Raw genomic sequence first — 18,295 nt, 5'->3', positions numbered from 1 at the left:
ACTCCAGACTCCAAGCCTGGATCCCTCCTGCACCAGCAAAGTCTACAAAACAGCAAAGATGGGAGCCTTCTCCTTCCTCTGGGAGCTCTGTCCCAGAGGGGCACTGACCTGATGCCGATCTGGAGACCTGGAGACCCTTGTTGGGAGGTCACACCCAGTCAGGAGGAACGGTATCAGGGACCTGCTTAAAGAAGCAGCCTGGCTGCCGCTTGACAGAGCAGGTGCACTGTGATTTGGGGAACCACCCTCATCCAGACCACCCAGACTCTCCAGAGCCAGCAGGCAGGAAAGGCTAAGTCAACTGAACCAGAGAGACCATGGCTCCCCCTCCTGCAAGGGGCTCCATCCCAAGAAGATCAGAGTTCTATTCATAAAACCCTGGCTTAGAGTGAATTTCTTAATCTCGAGTTTAATTTGATTGTGCTGTGGTCTTGAGAGACTGTTATGATTTCAGTTATTTTGCATTTGTAGTTGCTGAAATTCCTGCAGGTGGTCTATAAGGTTCTTGTACTTGAATATTGATATCTTTCTCTATGTTTGGGAAATTCTCTGTTATTATCCCTTTGAATAAAGTTTCTACCCTGTCCCTCTCTCTACCTCATCTTTAAGGCCTATAACTCTTAGATTTGGCCTTTTGAGGCTATTTTTTAGGTCTTGTAGAGGTGCTTCATTGTTTCTTTGTTTGTTTGTTTTGAGACAGAGTCTCACTTTGATGCCCAGGCTGAGTGCTGTGGTGCAATCTCGGCCCACTGCAACCTCTGCCTCCTGGGTTCAAGCGATTCTCCTGCCTCAGCCTCCCAAGTGGCTGGGATTACAGCTGCACACCACCATGCCCAGCTATTTTTTTTTTTTTTGTATTTTTAGTAGAGATGGGCTTTCACCATGTTGGCCAGGCTTTTCTCGAACTCCTGACCTTAGGTGATCTGCCCACCTCGGCCTCCCAAAGTGCTGGGATTATAGGTGTGAGCCACCATGCCTGGCCCAGTTTTTTTTTTTTCTTTTGTCTTCTCTGGCTGTGTATTTTCAAATATCCTGTCTCCAAGCTTACTAATTATCTCTTCTGCTTGATCAATTCTGTTGTTAAGAGACTGTGATGCATTTTTTTAGTGTGTCAATTGCATTTTTCAACTCCAGAATTTCTGCTGGATTTTTTTTAACTATTTTAATCTCTTTGTTGAATTTATCTGATAGGATTTTGAATTTATGATCTGTATTATCACAGACTCAAAACTTTATTGTTTAGTCAAAACAGTAATTTAGAATTCTCTGTATGAAAGGCCGCATATCTCTATTTCTCTGTGATTGGTCTTTCGGGCCTTATTTAGTTCACTTGGTGAAGTCGTGTTTTCCCAGATGGTCTTGATGCTCATGGATGTTCACTGGTGTCTGAGAATTGAAGAGTTAAGTATTTATTATAGTCTTTGCAGTCTGGGCTTGTTTGCACCTGTCCTTCTTGGGAAGGCTTTCCAAGTATTCAAAGGGACTTGGGTGTTGTGATGTAAGTTTTTGGTCACTTCACCTGTATCTCCATTAGGGGGCACCCCAAGTCCAGTAACACTATGGCTCTTGCAGACTCAAAAATACTGCCTTGGTGGTCTTGGGTAAGATCCAGAAGAAGCATCTGGATTACTAGGCAGAGACTCTTGTTCTCTTCCTTGTCTTCCAAACAGATATAGTCTCTCTCCCAGTGCTGAGCTGCCTGAAGCTGAGGGGTGATGGGGTAACACAAGCACCCCTGTGGTCACCAGCACTGAGACTACGCTGGTTCAGACCTGAAGCCAACATGGTACTAGGTCTCAACTAAGACCGCCAGTAAACCCTTATCTGGCTACCACTAGGACATGTTCACTCAAGGACCAAAGGCTCTACAATCAGCAGGTGGCAAAGCGAGCCAGGATAGTATCCTTCTTTTCAGGGCAGTGAGCTCCCCCTGGCCCCTTGCAGGTCTAGAGATGCCATCCGGGAGCCTGGTCCTAGGGTCAAAAACCTTAGGAATCTACCTGGTGCTCTATTCTGCTATAGCTGAGCTGGCACCCAAGACACAAGACGAAGTCCTTCCCATCCTTTCCTCAAGGAGAGAAGTCTCTCCCCATGGCCACCACTGCTCCAGGTCCATGGCAAGTACTGCCTGGCTATTGCCGATGTTCACTTGTGGCAAATGCTGCCAGGGCCGGGACTCTTCTTTTGAGGCGGTGGGCTCCCCTCTGTCCCAGAGCAGTTCCACAAACGTCCAAGAGCTAAGGCCGAGAATCAGGGACCCCAAGAGCCCACTTGGTACTCTGTCCCACTGTTGCAGACCTGGTACCTAAGATGCAAGATAAAGTCCTTTTTACTATTTCCTCTGCTTTTCTCAAGCAGAAACAGCCTCTCCCCATAGCCACCACAGCTGGGAATGTGCTGGGTCACACCTGAAGCCAGCACAACTCAGAGTCTCACCTAAGGCCCACAGCAAGTACTACCTGACGACTGCTGCTGATTTTATTTTTTAATTATATTTAGTTTTATTTATTTTTTGAGACAGACTCTCTTTCTGTTGCCCAGGCTGGAGTGCAGTGGTGCGATCGGCTCACTGCAACCTGCACCTCCCAGGTTCAAGTGATTCTCCTGCCTCAGCCTCCCGAATAGCTGGGATTACAGGTGTGCACCACCACGCCTGGCTAATCTTTGTATTTTTAGTACAGACCGGGTTTCACCATGTTGGCCAGGCTGGTCTTGAACTCCTGGTCTCAAGTGATCCACCCACCTTGGCCTCCCGAAGTGCTGGGATTACAGGCATGAGCCACCGCACCCAGCCGTGCTGCTGATTATTCAGAGCCCAAGGGATCAGCAGGTGATAAATGCTGCCAGGACTGGGTACTTCCCTTCAAGGCAGCAGGTTCCCTTCCGGCCCTGGGTGTGTCTAGAAATGTTGTCTGGGAGCAAAGCCCTAGAAAAGGGGCCTTAGGACTCTGCCTGGTGCCTTGTCATACTATGGCTGAGCTGATATCCAAGTTGCAAGACAAAGTCTTCTTTACTCTCCCCTCTTCTCTACTCAGGTAGAGTGACGGAATCTCTCTGGGAGTTGTGAGCTGTGCTGTGTAGGGCTGGGGGAGGGGTGTTGCAAGCACTCACTTAGCCACCCCAGCTGGTTTCTCACTAGGTCACATGCCCCCCAAGTCTACTGGCTCTGAGCTCAGCACAGCATCAGGGCTTGTCCAGGAATTGCAGTCTCTGTGCCTTTAAACTGCCTTGAGTTTATTTAGTACCCAAGAACACTTCAGCGTTCAGCAGTGAGGCATGCTGGAACTCAAGTTCTGACCACTGGAATGGGTGATTCCCCTCTGCCTAGGGCTAATCTAAATGTTCCCTCCGTGGATATCAGCTGACTTCTGCCTAGTGTTGCTTTCCGCTGTGACAGGGTAGCACTGAGTTTCAATGCAGTCTCTCCATCACTGTGTTCTCCCTCCCACAAGTGCACAGTTTTTCTCTCCATGCCATGTGGCTGCTGCAGAAGGAATGGGGGAGGGGCTGGCATCATCAATTCGAGACTCTCTTTCCTACCCTCTTCAGTGCCTCTTTCAGTGATATGAAGTTAAAACCAGGTACTGTGATTGCTCACCTGATTTTTGGTTCTTATAAAGGTGCTTTTCTGTATGGATAGTTGTTAAATTTGGTGTTCCTGCAAGGAGGACGATCAGTGGAGGCTTCTATTCAGCCACCTTGCTCCGCCTCCCTCCTGTTACCATTTTCTAGCTACAGGCAGGAGGTGGGGAGGGTCCCCAGAGAGTCTGGGGCATGCATTTTTAGAGGGTAACTTAAAAGAAGGGAAGGGAGAATGGATGCTGGGAGACAATTAGCAGTCTCTGGCACAGATATAATGCATAAAAGGCTGTTCTTACAAATCTGTGTATATATACATATATGCACATAGAAACATATACATACTACATTCACATTATTTTTTGTTTGTTTCATTATGGACCTTAAAATTTTGTTCAATAGACCTACCCTGGTCCACAGCCAGTTGTAGAGTCTCAGTGGCCACTTTCCGAATAAGAAGCTATGGATTCATCTATAAATTTTCATGCTACTCTGGCCATAGTAAGTTTCCAGATGCAAGTGGAAGTAGCAGACGTTCAAGCCTTAGGCTTCCACTAGCTCTGTTACACCTTGCCTTCTCTCATTCTCTTAGTGCTCTCCTAATATCTGGACTACCAAGCATCAAAAGCGATACAACAATATGGAGAAACACAAGGATACCCGGGTCTATGCAGACCCTCGCCCATTACCTCCTTTCCTAGGAATTGTATGCTTCCTGAGTGACACATATGTTCTTGTTTAATTGAAGAAAGTATAAGAAAAAATGTTTTTAATACTTGGCAATTTGATGTCATAGCAGGCAACCCAAATAAGACTAGAAGAAGGGAGGGAGTTGTCAATAAAGTACAATTTAAAAACAGTTGAACCTCTTTTCCTCTAAAGACTACCATAACGCTACATTATGCTTAATGCCTCTTTAAATGGCCTAGTTAAGTGCTCATTATTAGTCGTGTGTTACTATGCATTCACTAACAGAACTGGGACCCTGGAACTTGGGGATAAATTGCTCGCAATAGATAATATCCGGCTGGACAACTGTTCCATGGAAGATGCAGTTCAGATCCTCCAGCAATGTGAAGACCTGGTGAAGCTCAAAATCCGCAAAGATGAAGATAATTCAGGTATGGAGAGCATCCTTAGTTAAAACTGATTTTTCAAACTGCCCATCTGTCACCAAAGATATTAGATCTTGATGTTTTACATACAACAGCTGGCTAGTGATGTGGCAGCAGTGTTTCACAGCTGAAAGAGCCTTTAAATTTTGTGTTGAGAGTGTAGTACAAATTTTAAATAATGGTGCTTGTAAATGATATCATTAAGATATTTTCATTATAGAAAACATATTATAATTGCATGAAAATAATTTTTAAAGATGAAATCTAAATCATCATCTAATACAGTGAAACTGGTAGTTTTCTAGTTTTTGTTGATATTTATATGGCATAACTATAACCAAGTAGATGTTGCATTTTTTACCTAATTTTACATTATAAACATTTGATCATTTTATAAACTCTTAATATCTATCATTTTTATTGACTGCCTGTGATTTACCTTTCTTCTCTTCTTAAATCACTATATTGCTTCCAATTGTTTCATTATTATAAATAGTACTTTCATAGACATCTTTATGCATAGATATCTTTATTCAGCTTTTTTTTTCTTTTGAAATAAAAATATTCCTAGAAGCAGGATGGCTGAGTAAGAATACAAAGGAAATGTCTGTGATTTCTGATGAGTCAGTCATGCCCCACGTTGCTTTTCAAAAGGGCTATACACATTTTTTAGACCCTCCAATCAAACTTAGGAGGGCGTAGAATCATCTGAAGAGCTTGTTAAAACACAGATCCTGGCACCACCCCAGGTGGGACCTGAGATTCTGGATTCCTAATAAACGTCCAGATGCTGCCACAGCTGTGGTGCAAGGAGAACACTTTGGGTAGCCCTGAAATAAGAAACATCTTGTCTGATTATGATAAGACTATAGAGCCGATTGAAAAGTGTCCATTCACCAAAAGAGTCAGCTAATGTGGGGAATTACAGAATGTGATGTGGATCGATAAAGTAAACATTTAATTTACAATTTTGCCAATCTTGTGGGTAAAGCCAAGGCCTTTCCTATTAATATGGTTCTGCTGATTATAGTTACAAGTCTTTTTGTTTGTTTGTCTAAACCATATCCACAATATATATTTTATGACTTCCAGTTTTATTTTGGTTTGGTTTGGTTTTTAATGCAGTGAGACTTTAAAGAATTTATAGCAATCTGAATGCCTCCTCCACCTAGATTTTGGTTTTCCCCAATGTTTTAGAGTTTTTCCACTAGGTAATTAACAGTAGATTTTTTTGTTTGTTTGTTTGTTTTGCGTGGCACACCCAGGCTGGAGTGTGCCATGGAGTGAAGTGGCGCCAGCTCTGCTCACTGCAACCTCCACCTCCCAAGTTCAAGCAATTCTTGTGCCTCAGCCTCCTGAGTAGCTGGAATTACTGGTGTGCGTCACCTTTCCTGGCTAATTGTTGTACTTTTAGTAGAGATGGAGTTTGCCATGTTGGCCAGGCTGGTCTCAAACTCCTGACCTCAAGTGATCTGCCCACCTCGGCCTCCCAAAGTGCTGGGATTACAGGTGTGAGCCACTGCACTTGGCCATAGATTTTTGCCTAACGAACCCTTATTGAATCTTTCCAAACCGTTGGATTTTGTTTTCATAGAACAACTACATTCATATTTCATAGGTTATATAAGATTAATTAAATTACATAGTTAAAATAACAAGTACAGCTGGCATAAACAGGTTTAGGAATAAACATAATTGCCTCTAAATTTTGAAGTTTACAACTCAAGCAGGAGCAGGAGCAGAAGTGCAGAGGGGCTGCATAAAGAAACCTATCGCTCTGGAGCATGCCATGGCATTGGTCTGTACATTTTATGATGGAGGACGAATAGCCACAATTAATTCAGTAAATTGGTTAAGTGGAGATTGGTTAAGAGAGCGTCTACTGTATATAATTTCATTGCAACCAATAATGAAGTTGTGGCAATGTTCTGGGATTTCCTTAATCAGGTCATCTAGATCTAGGGTTCATGGTTATGTCAGGCTATGTGTTTATGATTGCTATTCAAAGTAAAAAAAAAAATCTATAGTTGCATCCATCAGTACAATTGATAATGATGATTATATCCAAATATATTTTATAACCATGTTTAAAAATACACACAGGTTTGCACTCATTATTTCTTAAGCAACTGATTTTCTGTGCCAACATTTGCATTTCTCTCCTTACAAGCCTGCTTCACTTGCACTTTCTTTTGGGGATTTATTTCAAAATAGGGAGGAAGCCTTTAGCATCAGCCTGGATTCTGTCCTAGTGAAGAAGCAAAGCCTTGTGGAGAAACCTGTTTTGCATGATTTGCCCTGCTCAGCAGATGTCAGCTACTTTCCCTTGCAAAGTGAAAAAGCCAAGCCAGAGATGAATATATATAGTGTGCACAGCTGGCAATGCATCCAGTTTCAAAGCCAGGCTGTGTCTACCAGTTGGCAGGAGTTTCTGAAACAACTGAGCACTTAGAGAGCTAGATCTTATTTTCAGTTACTGATTTCCTTTGCCTCATTTTCCTCTTTTATACCCTTCCCCTACAATCCCTATGTATACTATTATGATAGTTATTGTGCTTATTAAATATGTTTTAATTTTAAGAGGCTCTGTTTTTAAAATCCTAAACCTTCCATTGAAAAACATACAACCACCTAAAATAAGACTATAAATATTAGCATGAGAGACATGCTTACCCAAACCAGATTTTCTCATATTGATATACAGAAATATATACTCATTCAGACATAGTTTTATAAAAGATCACTCTTTGAAAATTTTTCAGTTATTGATTTGGAAGAATTTATATGATCCTAGTATCCTCTTCCCTCATAATATTATATATATAATTTGAGTACCTGAATTCATTTTTATTCAGAGCAAAGTAAGGGAGGAAAAAAAATATTATTCAAAATGTAAAGCCTGACCACAGATTATTTAAAGGCAAACTAAATCTTCACAAAGAACAAATGTTTTAAAATCAGACATGATATAAGAACTCAGAAGAAGAGAGGGTAGAAGGGGGATGAGGGCCAACAAAAACTACATATTGGGTACAGTGTACACCACTTGGGTGCTGGGTGCACCAAAATCTCAGGCTTCACCACTATACGATTCATCCAGGTAATGAAAAATCACTTGTACCCTTAAAGCTATTGAAATAAATTCTTTTAAAAAAAATCAGACCTCAGTTTAAAGCTCGGCTGTACCACATTTGAGCTGTGAGAGTTTGGGCAACTTGCTAAACTTGTCTGAGATTTGGTCCCATTTTCAGTAATGTCTACATAATAATACCCATCTCAGGGAGCTATTGTAGCTTACTGAAGGAAATACTGGCACAGTCCATACTCCACTCAATAAGTGGGGACTGTTGGTATTCTAATTACCTCCTGAAATCCCTTTCTCTGCATTCGTTCTGATCCTTGATCAAGATATGACTGAGTAGAAAATAAGCATTGACCCTCTGGACAGTCACTGATTTTGAAAGTTTGATATAATGCCTAATCTGAAATTATGCTGGTGATTAGAACTATCATATTAAATAGTTGTCATGCTTCGTCTCAATATTTTTGAATGGTAATATTCAGTGTATATTCTCCACCCCCAGAAATATTGCTCATACTAATGTGGGCCTTCTGCACTGCAGGAGTTTTCCAGTCCTTTAACTGCTGGTTGCTCTCCATCCTTCAGTGATGATTCTCTCTCCGGTCACAGGAAGTTTATAACTATACTTGATGTAACTTGGTTTCCTAAGCTAGCTTGTACTGCAATTGGGATTTAACAGATACTGCTTCAAAATGTAAGCATTTCTTCCAGCTTCCCAAGTCTCGCTACCCTGCTGTGTACCTTACCCAAGGAGATGGTAGAATTATTCCCAAATGCTGCTAACGCCCTCGATTTTCAGTCATGCCATCAGCATTCGTTTATTGTCTACAAAGTATCAGGCAATGTGCTATGGACTACCAGTTCTTAGATAAAAGGGACACAATCCTGCCCTTAAATCAGTTACCACCAAAAATCAATAATTAACAATATGATGAATGTCGTAAGGATATGCACAAAATATTCCACAACGGTAAGAGAATGTAACAGCATCCATTTGAGCCTGAGGACCTCAAGGAAAAGATTCTAACAACCTTGGTGTCGAAGGGATTTGTGAAGTGGTGTAGAAAGTTAGGGAGAGCATGGCACACTCTAGTAGGCAGATATGGCTCAAGCATAACGTGTGCAAGGACTTGGTAGTAGGTAAGCTAGAAAGGTGTACTGGAGCCAAGTCATTATGGGCCTTGTAAATCATGTTAAGAAATTTGAATTTTATCCCAGAAACCAATGGGGAGCCATTAAAGGACTTAAAACAAGAATGAGGCCCACTGGACTTGGTTAGTGACCATTGGTTTTAATCACTTTATGAAAGCGCTGAATGAGCCATTCAAGAGAGTCTGAATTAACTCTGTTTCTAGCCCAAGCTGGGGGAAACAGTAGAATGAAAGACTAAGAATGCCAGACTGGCTTCACAACTGACAATCTGGGAAATTTAGGCAAACTAACTTCTCTGAGCATCAGTTTCCTCATCTGTAAATGTCCATTTAATGCTTACTTTACATGGCTGTTTTAAGGATTAAAGGAGGAGATGTGTGTGTGTGTGTGTGTGTGTGTGTGTGTGTGTGTGTGTGTGTGTGTGTATATATTTTTTTTTTTTTTTTTGAGACGGAATTTTGCTCTTGTCACCCAGGCTGGAGTGCAATGGCACAATCTCGGCTCACTGCAACCTCCACCTTCCAGGTTCAACCAATTCTCCTGCCTCAGCCTCCCAAGTAGCTGGGATTACAGGTGCCCGCCACCATGCCCAGCTAATTTTTTGTATTTTTAGTAGAGACGGGGTTTTGCCATGTTGGGCAGGCTAGTCTCAAACTCCTGACCTCAGGTAAGGTGCCCGCCTCTGCCTCCCAAAGTGCTGGGATTTACAGGCGTGAGCCAACGTGCCTGGCCTAAAGGAGGTCATATATTTAAGAACTCACCAATAAGTTTGCACCTACTGAGGCCCAATGAATGCTGACTATCAACGGTCATTACTGTATTTGGATATTTTAAAAGTGAATTTCAGCTTTCTTTAACAATGGCCAAATCTTTTGGAACACTTGGGGTTGTAGGCATTTTCCTCCCTCACTCTGGATTCAGCCACCATCCTGCCTTCAGGAACTTCTGCATTTGTCATCTTCCATTACTGAAGGAATGTAACTCAGATAGTGTCCAGTGGTTCTTGCGTGGGTCCAAGGCTCTGGGATTCCTGAGGCTGCTACCCAATCCCCAGATCCTCAGCAATGCAAATAATCCTCTTGAAAAAATCTATTGTTTTGCCTTGATGGCTTCTGAGTCAAAAGTAAATGAGAAGAGTTGGAAGACCTGGCTAGGGCCTGAGAGGAAACCCTGAAGCAAAGCAGTAGAGACTTTTCAGGATTTGCAGGAAGAGACAGAGGTTTGCAAATCTATCACATACGGTTTTCAAAAGTCGGCTTTGTATTACCACCTTCTTGTCCATCAAATATACAGCTATTAATGATTTCTCGCTTGGTTTGGGGAATATTACTCTAATATATAGCATATTTTTGGAGACCATAAATCAATACTTTACCTTCATGGGCTGTAATCTGTGTAAAAAAAACCATTTTCAGGCTGCAGCTTGTCCTATTCAAAGCAAATAACCTTTATACGGCCTTATTACGGATTAAATTAGTCCTTTGAAGACAGATTCATATTTTGGGCTTCAAATATATATAGTTTACCAGTGTTAAGCCAAGCTAAGTAATTTGCAGTAGCTTTTTCCCCTAAACCCAGATTGGAGTATTTGTGTAGCAGAGATGCCCCATTCCAAGCTCCCAAGAATGATCTTGGCTGTCCTAGGAGCAGTGGAAGGTGGTGTGTTGGCAAGAAGCTGGCTGCAAGAAGGACCTATGAGAAAAAGTACTTTTCTCTTTTCTCCATGCTTGATCTCATAAAGGGATGGCTCGCAAGCTTGAGTGTGCATCGGAATCACCCAGAAGATGTTAAAACACAGATGACTAGGCCCCTCTCCCAGAGTTGCCATCCCTGTTGGTGTGTGGGGTAGGGATTCTCAGTCAAATGCAAACTTGAGAATTTGCATTTTTAACGAGTTCGCAGATGATGCCAAAACTGCTAGTCCTAGAACTACACTTTGAGAAATGCTGTCACAAACAAACCTAGTTCTGAGACTTAAAATTATCACTTACACAAAGGAATTTGAATTCTACTCTGAAACACTCAACAATTGCTTGCACATCTCTTGGTATATCATTGTGACATGCCGATGTAAAATGACCGTGCAGCAATAAGGGAGCTGCAGAGAGTGTTGTTCAAATGGTTCACTTTCTCAGGCCTGTCTGACTCCAAGAAATTTAGCCATACTCTAAAATTAACTCCATCACTTTTAGTTGAAGTGAACTTTGACTGACCTGCACATGTATGCCTTCCAAAGGCTCTCTCCCAAATCCAAGCCTCCTATTTGGCCACAGAAGCAGCTACCATTATGGATTCAAGCCAGGTAGCATTCATTTTGTTAAACAGGCGGCACTCAAGAAGCCTGAAAATAACATTGCAGATAAGTAATGCAGCAATTTTGCATCTGTTCCGTGCTTCCATTAATTTTCTTAACTAGAGCTGAGCAGAACAAACAAGTAGGCTTGCCCCCTTTCCTGCCTTTCACTAATCGTTGCAAACCTTCTGTTGTGATATAAAAGCTGTTTAGAATATCATTAACATCTGCTTAGCCTCACTTTGAAACTTACTAGTGATTCTACATTTTTCTTTCTCAGAAGTTTCTCTTCTAGATAAACACCCTAGTTGCTCCTTTTTAAGACTTCTACACTGGAGCAGCCTCAAGGAGAGTGTATCTAGGAGTGCCTCAATCTCCAAAAAAGTCTGAGTATTCCTTCTTAAATGGCGGTTATTACCCTCCTCCTAAGCTGCAGGGCCTCACAGATGCCAGTTGAGCTAAAGCCCGAGAAGGCAGGTGGAATTGGCAGTTGAACCTGAAGCTGACTCAACACTCCTGGCACGGTGGAGGGAGGAAATTCTAGGTTTGCTTGTCCCCACAATGGCAGCCGAGGTTGTATTCTCAAACTTTGAATGAGATTGGGTTTGCATCACATGTCTTGGAAAAGGAAACTAGACCTTGGCATAGCAGGGAAGCTGACTCGCAAAACTCTTCTGGAGATCTCAGCCTGGGAACCCAGACATAGTTCTAGGCTATGGGGATATGAAGTTAAAAATCTCTGTTTTCAAGGTAATCTTATTCTAATGAAGAACCAAGTAGTGAGATCCTTAAAACATAGAGTGAAAGGCGTATGCTAGAACATGCATTCTCAAGGGGGGCAAAAATTGGTTCTTAAAAATTGGTTCTTGTGATAGCTTGGATATTACATTATAATAGTTTGTGGCCCTCCAAATCTCAATCATACCTGATGGAATTCCAGTCCTTAATATTTAACTTCTCTCATTAAGGAGAATTTAAAAATAATTTCACTCTTCTCCTTGTTTGAGAGCAAGAATGAAAATAAAAGTTTAGAAACATCAGAAGAATGCACCGAAGCTTTGGGTCTCATAGGAAGGCCTCTAGCCCCTCCAGCTAAGCCACCAGGAAGGTTTTCTGAAGGATGAGAGTGAGCCAAGCTTTAAAGTAAAAGTAGAAATTCTACAGGATAACAAATGGGAGAAAGGTGTTTGTGCATAGGGAGTAACAGGTGCAAGGGCTAAAGATGTTAGAAAAGTGCTATTTAAGGAACTGCAGTGGTTCTATGAAGAGAGAATTTAGCAGATTGGATTGGGGTGGGGGAGAATGGTGTGACCCTCTGGGGGCCAGCTCAGCTCTTGCAAAGGGGTTGTATTTTATTCTTAAAGAACTGAGGAACCAATGAAAAGCTTTAAGTAAGAGAGTAACATATTCAGATTTATGTTTTAAAAATATTCTGGGAAGGAAAGAGAAGAAATTATATGTTGGCAGCATTGGTGAAAATAGAATTGGGGAGGAGGGGCAAAGGCTGGATCCCAAGCAGGAAGACTGTTTAGGAGGAAGCCATTGCTGTGAAAAACTGGGCAGAGCCACAGTGGGGCCCTTCTCAAGAGCCAGTGGCAGTGGGATGCCCTGGAGAGCTTGTCTTGTGGGCAGACAGGCCATATGGTCTGGAAAAGACTGTGCGGGCAGCCATCACCACCGTCTATGAAAGGAAAGCCAGACTAATTAAATATCTGTTTACACAAGGCATCCACATAGGGCTTTCTAAGGGAATTGATATTATTTTCTTTTTCAAAGGCTTGTTATTAAATTCAAAATATATACAAAAATAAAAATAGCATAATGAATCACCATGCATCATCCAGTGTTAACAGCGATTTGCTAACAACCAACCTTGCTTCATCACCCCTCTCAGTCTGGTTTCTCCACCTCACTGGTGGAGTTATGAAGAAATTGCAGGCATCATCCCATCTTTTTACAAACGTATGCCTAAAAAATACTCTTTTAAAACACATAACTAAATAACATCATCATTAGCAATATTTTTAATATTATAAAATATTCACTCAATGTTCACATTTCCCTGATATATATATAAAATCCTAATTAAAACCAACTGTTTTTTTAAAGCAATCTTTCCGATAGAAAAATACATAGCTTTTTTTTTTTTTAGAGGGTGTCTTGCTGTGTCACTCAGCCTGGAGGGCAGTGGCACAATCTTGGCTCACTGCAACCTCCACCTCCCAGGTTTAAGCAATTCTCCTGCCTCAGCCTCCTGAGTAGGTGGGACTACAGGCACATGCCACCACACTTGGCTAATTTTTGTATTTTTAGTAGAGACGGGGTTTTGACATGTTGGCCAGTCTGGTCTCAAACTCCTGACCTAAGGTGATCCGCCTACTTTGCCCTCCCAAAGTGCTGGGATTACAGCCATGAGCCACTGCGCCTGGCCAATAGATACCTTTTTATAACAGTTGGTTTTAATCAGAATCCTAAATGATCTACTCATTGCTTTTGATTGTAATGTCTCCTAAATCTCCCTTTTCTCTTTTTTTTTTTTTTTTTTTTTTTGAGACAGAGTCTCGCTCCATCGCCCAGGCTGGAGAGCAGTGACATGATCTCAGCTCACTGCAACTTCCACTTTCTGAGTTCAAGTGATTCTCCTGCTTCAGCCTCCCAAGTAGCTGAGACTACAGGCACGAGGCACCACGCCTGGCTAATTTTTGTATTTTTAGTAAAGACGAGGATTCATCATGTTGGCCAGGCTGGTCTTGAACTCCTGACCTCAGGTGGTCCACCCACCTCGGCCTCCCAAAGCGCTGGGATTACAGGTGTGAGCCACCGTGCCTGGCCAAATCTCCTTTCTCTTTTGTGTTTTTGGCAATTTATTTGTTAAAGAAAACAGAAATCAGCTTCCATTTCTGTCATAATTTAAATAGAATATCATGTCATCCTGTTTCCCCTCCAGTGTAATCACAGGAATGTGTCCTTCTTAGTTAAGAGGTACCATTTCCCAGATTTGCATCTCCATCACTATCTAAACTCACTGGGTGACCTAACAATTGCCTTCTAGTCAGTGAGGACTCAGATGCCAATAAAAAAATGTCTCCAAATAAGGCAGCTTGAAACAGACTATCCTAAAGCCATTTACTTCATCTCTGGTATTATTTTGTCATCTTTGCGTCGCAAGTTACATTGTCGAAAAATAACATGGAATACTCACTCTGCAGAATCAGCTGAGTAGAACCAGGTGCCCCCCTTCTCCCAATGAATGGGACTACCCCCAACTCCCCTTCCATAGACCAATGTTTGTTTTCATCTGGACCGCAGTTTCAGTGGACACTTCCCACTGGTTCTTGGATCTCCAGGTCCTGGGCAACTGTCCTTCTCCCCAGGTCCTGGGCAACTGTCCTTCTCCCCAAAACCCATAAAGAGCAGATGCTCCAACCCAAAATGCTTGGCACCCATTGACAAGTTTGTGCTCACGCTTGCCTTAGGCAGAGGGCAATAAGGGGTCAAGTTCTTTCCTATGGCATACACACCTCCACTGAATGGCCCACACAGAGTGTCCAGCAGTAACTAATGTTTAACTGTGCCAGGGACTACTAATCAAATGACTCATTCAGAATTTCATCCAGAATATTGTTGATGATGAGGGCTGCAAAGTACATGTAATCTCTCCAATAGTACTCTGTTCATTTAGGTCAAAGCCAGCTCTGAAAGGTGACAAAATATCGTACTGTAGGAAAATTTAGACTTTTGACCTCTGCCCGTTATTCAGTTACCCTCTATCTTGATGTTTCTCTCCGGAGCCCTTAGCAGATCATCACCAGCCTATTGGCCACAACTTCAGCATCAGCCCAGAAGAAACTTGTGAATAAGCAAACAGAGCTGTTTTAGGCTTGATATGGGAGCTTCTCAGCTGCTAATGTAAATTTGAGCCCAATGTTGAAGATTTTGTGCCCTAAAATGTGGACTTAAGCATTGCAGTGTGTGGCGGATGGTCTTTAGTTCTGAATGTGTGGAGCAAATACATTGAGTAGAGCACTCAGAAAGTGGAGGTGATGGCTGCATTCAAAACTCCCAATCTATGGCCAGAAGTGAAGTAAGTGCTGGCGAGAGAGAACACATTGCTTCCCAAATGACTTGATAGACCTTTCATTTTATATTCATCCTAATTCTTCACTGCAAACACAAATAATTGAATTGTTAATTCAAGCTCTGCTTTTCCTCCTTATTTTAGGGTTTCATATCGTAAATGAACAGCTGCTCACTGCAAAAATGTAGCCATGTTAATGCTTCACTAGGATGTAGTCTGACTGTAAAAGCTGACTATTTTGTTAAAGTAGCCACTGAACCATTTCATTGTATCCTTAGGTGCAGAAATGAAACAGTTCCTTAACCACTCACAGCTCCCAGGCCCAAGGAATAAAACGAGAAGTGCCCAAGAACTTTAAGCATGTCAGAAGCAAATAAAACCTTTGAATTCTGAGACTTCTTATCTGCAACCCTGACACCATCACAATACCCATCATGTTGAAGGAGGCCCATGATATCTTTCTGGCCAGTGCTTTAGGCAGAGCACATTCACAAGTGTCTTCCACTATAATAACGTTGAATAGCCAAAATTAGTTTATGACATAACTTACAACATAAACATAGCTTACAACAGCTGTTACTCCATTGAAAGAGAGATGATCATTCAAACCTCCACTTTAATATCCGTAATTCACTAATAGGACTCACATTAGAAGACAGTCAGTGGAATGATATGTAAGAGATTCTAAATTTCTTGCTGTTGTCTTCAAGTTTACTTATCTAAGTTCCACTTAACCATATATATGTTATTTGTTCCAACCCTTAGCAAAATCCACTTTTCTATATCAAAAGTTAGCTTGCATGTAAAGCTTAAAACGGAAACAGCGTGACCCGATGTCTTCTTTGTTACTGAGTGACTCTCTCCTCTCATATTATAATGCCTCCTCAGCCGTATGTTTATTTCGCAGGTATTTACTGCACACTTACTAAATGCTAGGTAAGCACTGTCCTAGACATGGACACAGTTGAAAGGTCCTGCAGCCCCAGCTGGGCAGATCTCACACATTTAAAACATAAGTCATTAGGCAGTGTTCCTCTCCCCTGGCACTGACAATGACTATATCCCTGTATTTGAATGTAAGATCCTACTAAGGAAATGCTACTTCCCAAAATAATTATTTTCTGCGACATGATACTTTGACGAGGATGTTTTGAATTCTTACTTTATGTATGAATCTATGTATCTTACTCTTTTGCTTTTCCCAAAGAAATCAATTATGATTCCTTGGCATTTATTACAGATGAGCAAGAAAGTTCTGGAGCAATTATTTACACCGTGGAGCTTAAACGCTATGGGGGGCCCCTTGGCATCACAATTTCAGGAACTGAAGAGCCGTTTGATCCTATAATCATTTCAAGCCTCACTAAAGGGGGATTAGCTGAAAGGTAAAATTTGAAGTAACTGTTATAATTACCTGTGTCTGAGATGGGCTTCCTTCCTCACAACCACATAAAAACATTCTCCTCTCTCTGTGGTTATCTGTTGGCTTTTAAAAATCTGCACAAAGGATTGATCTTAGAGCTTGGGAACTCTCAGGCAGAGCTCCGACTTGACTCTGAGGGACATCTTACAGGCAGTAAAAGATGTGTCATGGGCTTAGCATTGATACTACTCTCTGAAATGTATAAGCTGACCACAATTGACTGAAGGCGGATTTGTATTGTGTCCATTTTGAGAGGAGGAAACTAAAGTTCAGGGAGGTTGAACAGCTTGTCCAATTTCATTCAGCAAACACTTGCTGAGCCTCTGTTACCTGACAGGTGCCACACTTAGCTGCTGTGTTTTCAGAAAAGGATGATACAGACATCATCTTCAAGGATTATGGGAAACAAAGTGTAGTAACCCATTTTAACAATGTCTTAAAGGTTGGAATGTCCATTTTTTCCTTTGGCAATGATGTACACACACACCCACTCCCCACCCTCCGCTAAACTGCATTTCTTTCTGAGATGTGTTGTTGGACATATAACAAACCCTGTAAGCAAATCTGCCCTCCAGTAACCCAGCTCAGGAATACACAAATGCATTGTTCCTGCTAACAGTTGAAAACAGTGGCTAGCAAAATAGAGACACAGCATTGCAAAATGTTGGAGCTGCAATGTACCTTAGAAATTAGCTCACACCTGTTAACCCAGAACTTTGGGAGGCCGAGGCGGATGGATCATGAGGTCAGTTCAAGACCAGCCTAGCCAAGATGGTGAAACCTCATCTCTACTAAAAATACAAAAATTAGCTGGGCATGGTGGTGCTTGCCTGTAATCCCAGCTACTTGGGAGGCTGAGGCTGGAGAATTGCTTGAACCCGGGAGGCGGATGTTGCAGTGAGCCGAGATCGCGCCACTGGACTCCAGCCTGGGTGACACAGAGAGGCTCCATCTCAAAAAAAATAAAAAAAAAAATCTGTAGAAAGAAAGGATGCTCCATGCTATCCACTACATTTGTCATTCGACATTGTTCATTTTCTTGGGATTTTTAGGGGGCTTACCCAATGACTCAGCTTTCTTGGAATTAAAAAACACAGTTCATTTTAATAACTAATTAAAACAATTTTTAAAATTTTATTGGAAACTAAAAAGTAATCCACAACAGATGCAATTATCTTATAACATTGCCCAGGAGAAAGCAAGAAGGGACTTCTGGAGATCTTTGCAAAGTCTTTATTATGATGAATGTATAAGGTATGTCAGGGAATTTATATTGAGTACCATACAGGAATTATTTCTACCTCTCCTATTACTATTTGGTTTTTCAGAACTGGTGCAATCCACATAGGAGACCGAATCCTAGCCATCAATAGCAGCAGCTTGAAAGGGAAGCCTCTGAGTGAAGCCATCCATTTGTTACAGATGGCAGGAGAGACTGTCACCTTGAAAATTAAGAAACAGACAGATGGTGAGTAGTGAATTGAAAGCCACAATTAAGGATTTCCAGTGCATTTTCTTCCTTGAAAGAATGTGCTAGTGTCTGTGTGTAATTCTAGGGAAACGAATCTCTAGC

The 18,295-nt window shown here is 41.8% G+C and overlaps 1 protein-coding gene across 7 annotated transcripts in view; it reads left to right on the top strand.

The window, feature by feature from the left end:
- GRIP1 (glutamate receptor interacting protein 1) overlaps positions 1 to 18,295 on the top strand; it is a 715,306-nt gene that overhangs the window by 643,522 nt on the left and 53,489 nt on the right. For all 7 annotated transcript variants that reach the window (XM_058426061.1, XM_058426059.1, XM_058426058.1 and 4 more), the window contains 3 exons: positions 4,555 to 4,700; positions 16,540 to 16,684; positions 18,051 to 18,190. In XM_058426061.1, the coding sequence (XP_058282044.1) occupies positions 4,555 to 4,700; positions 16,540 to 16,684; positions 18,051 to 18,190 (431 nt within the window). The remainder of the gene's footprint in view (positions 1 to 4,554; positions 4,701 to 16,539; positions 16,685 to 18,050; positions 18,191 to 18,295) is intronic.

The sequence above is a fragment of the Hylobates moloch genome, unplaced genomic scaffold, assembly GCF_009828535.3.
Source record: "Hylobates moloch isolate HMO894 unplaced genomic scaffold, HMol_V3 SCAFFOLD_12, whole genome shotgun sequence".
NCBI classification, from domain to species: domain Eukaryota; kingdom Metazoa; phylum Chordata; class Mammalia; order Primates; family Hylobatidae; genus Hylobates; species Hylobates moloch.
Note: the sequence above shows the minus strand (reverse complement) of the source record. Positions and strands in the feature narration are given on the sequence as shown.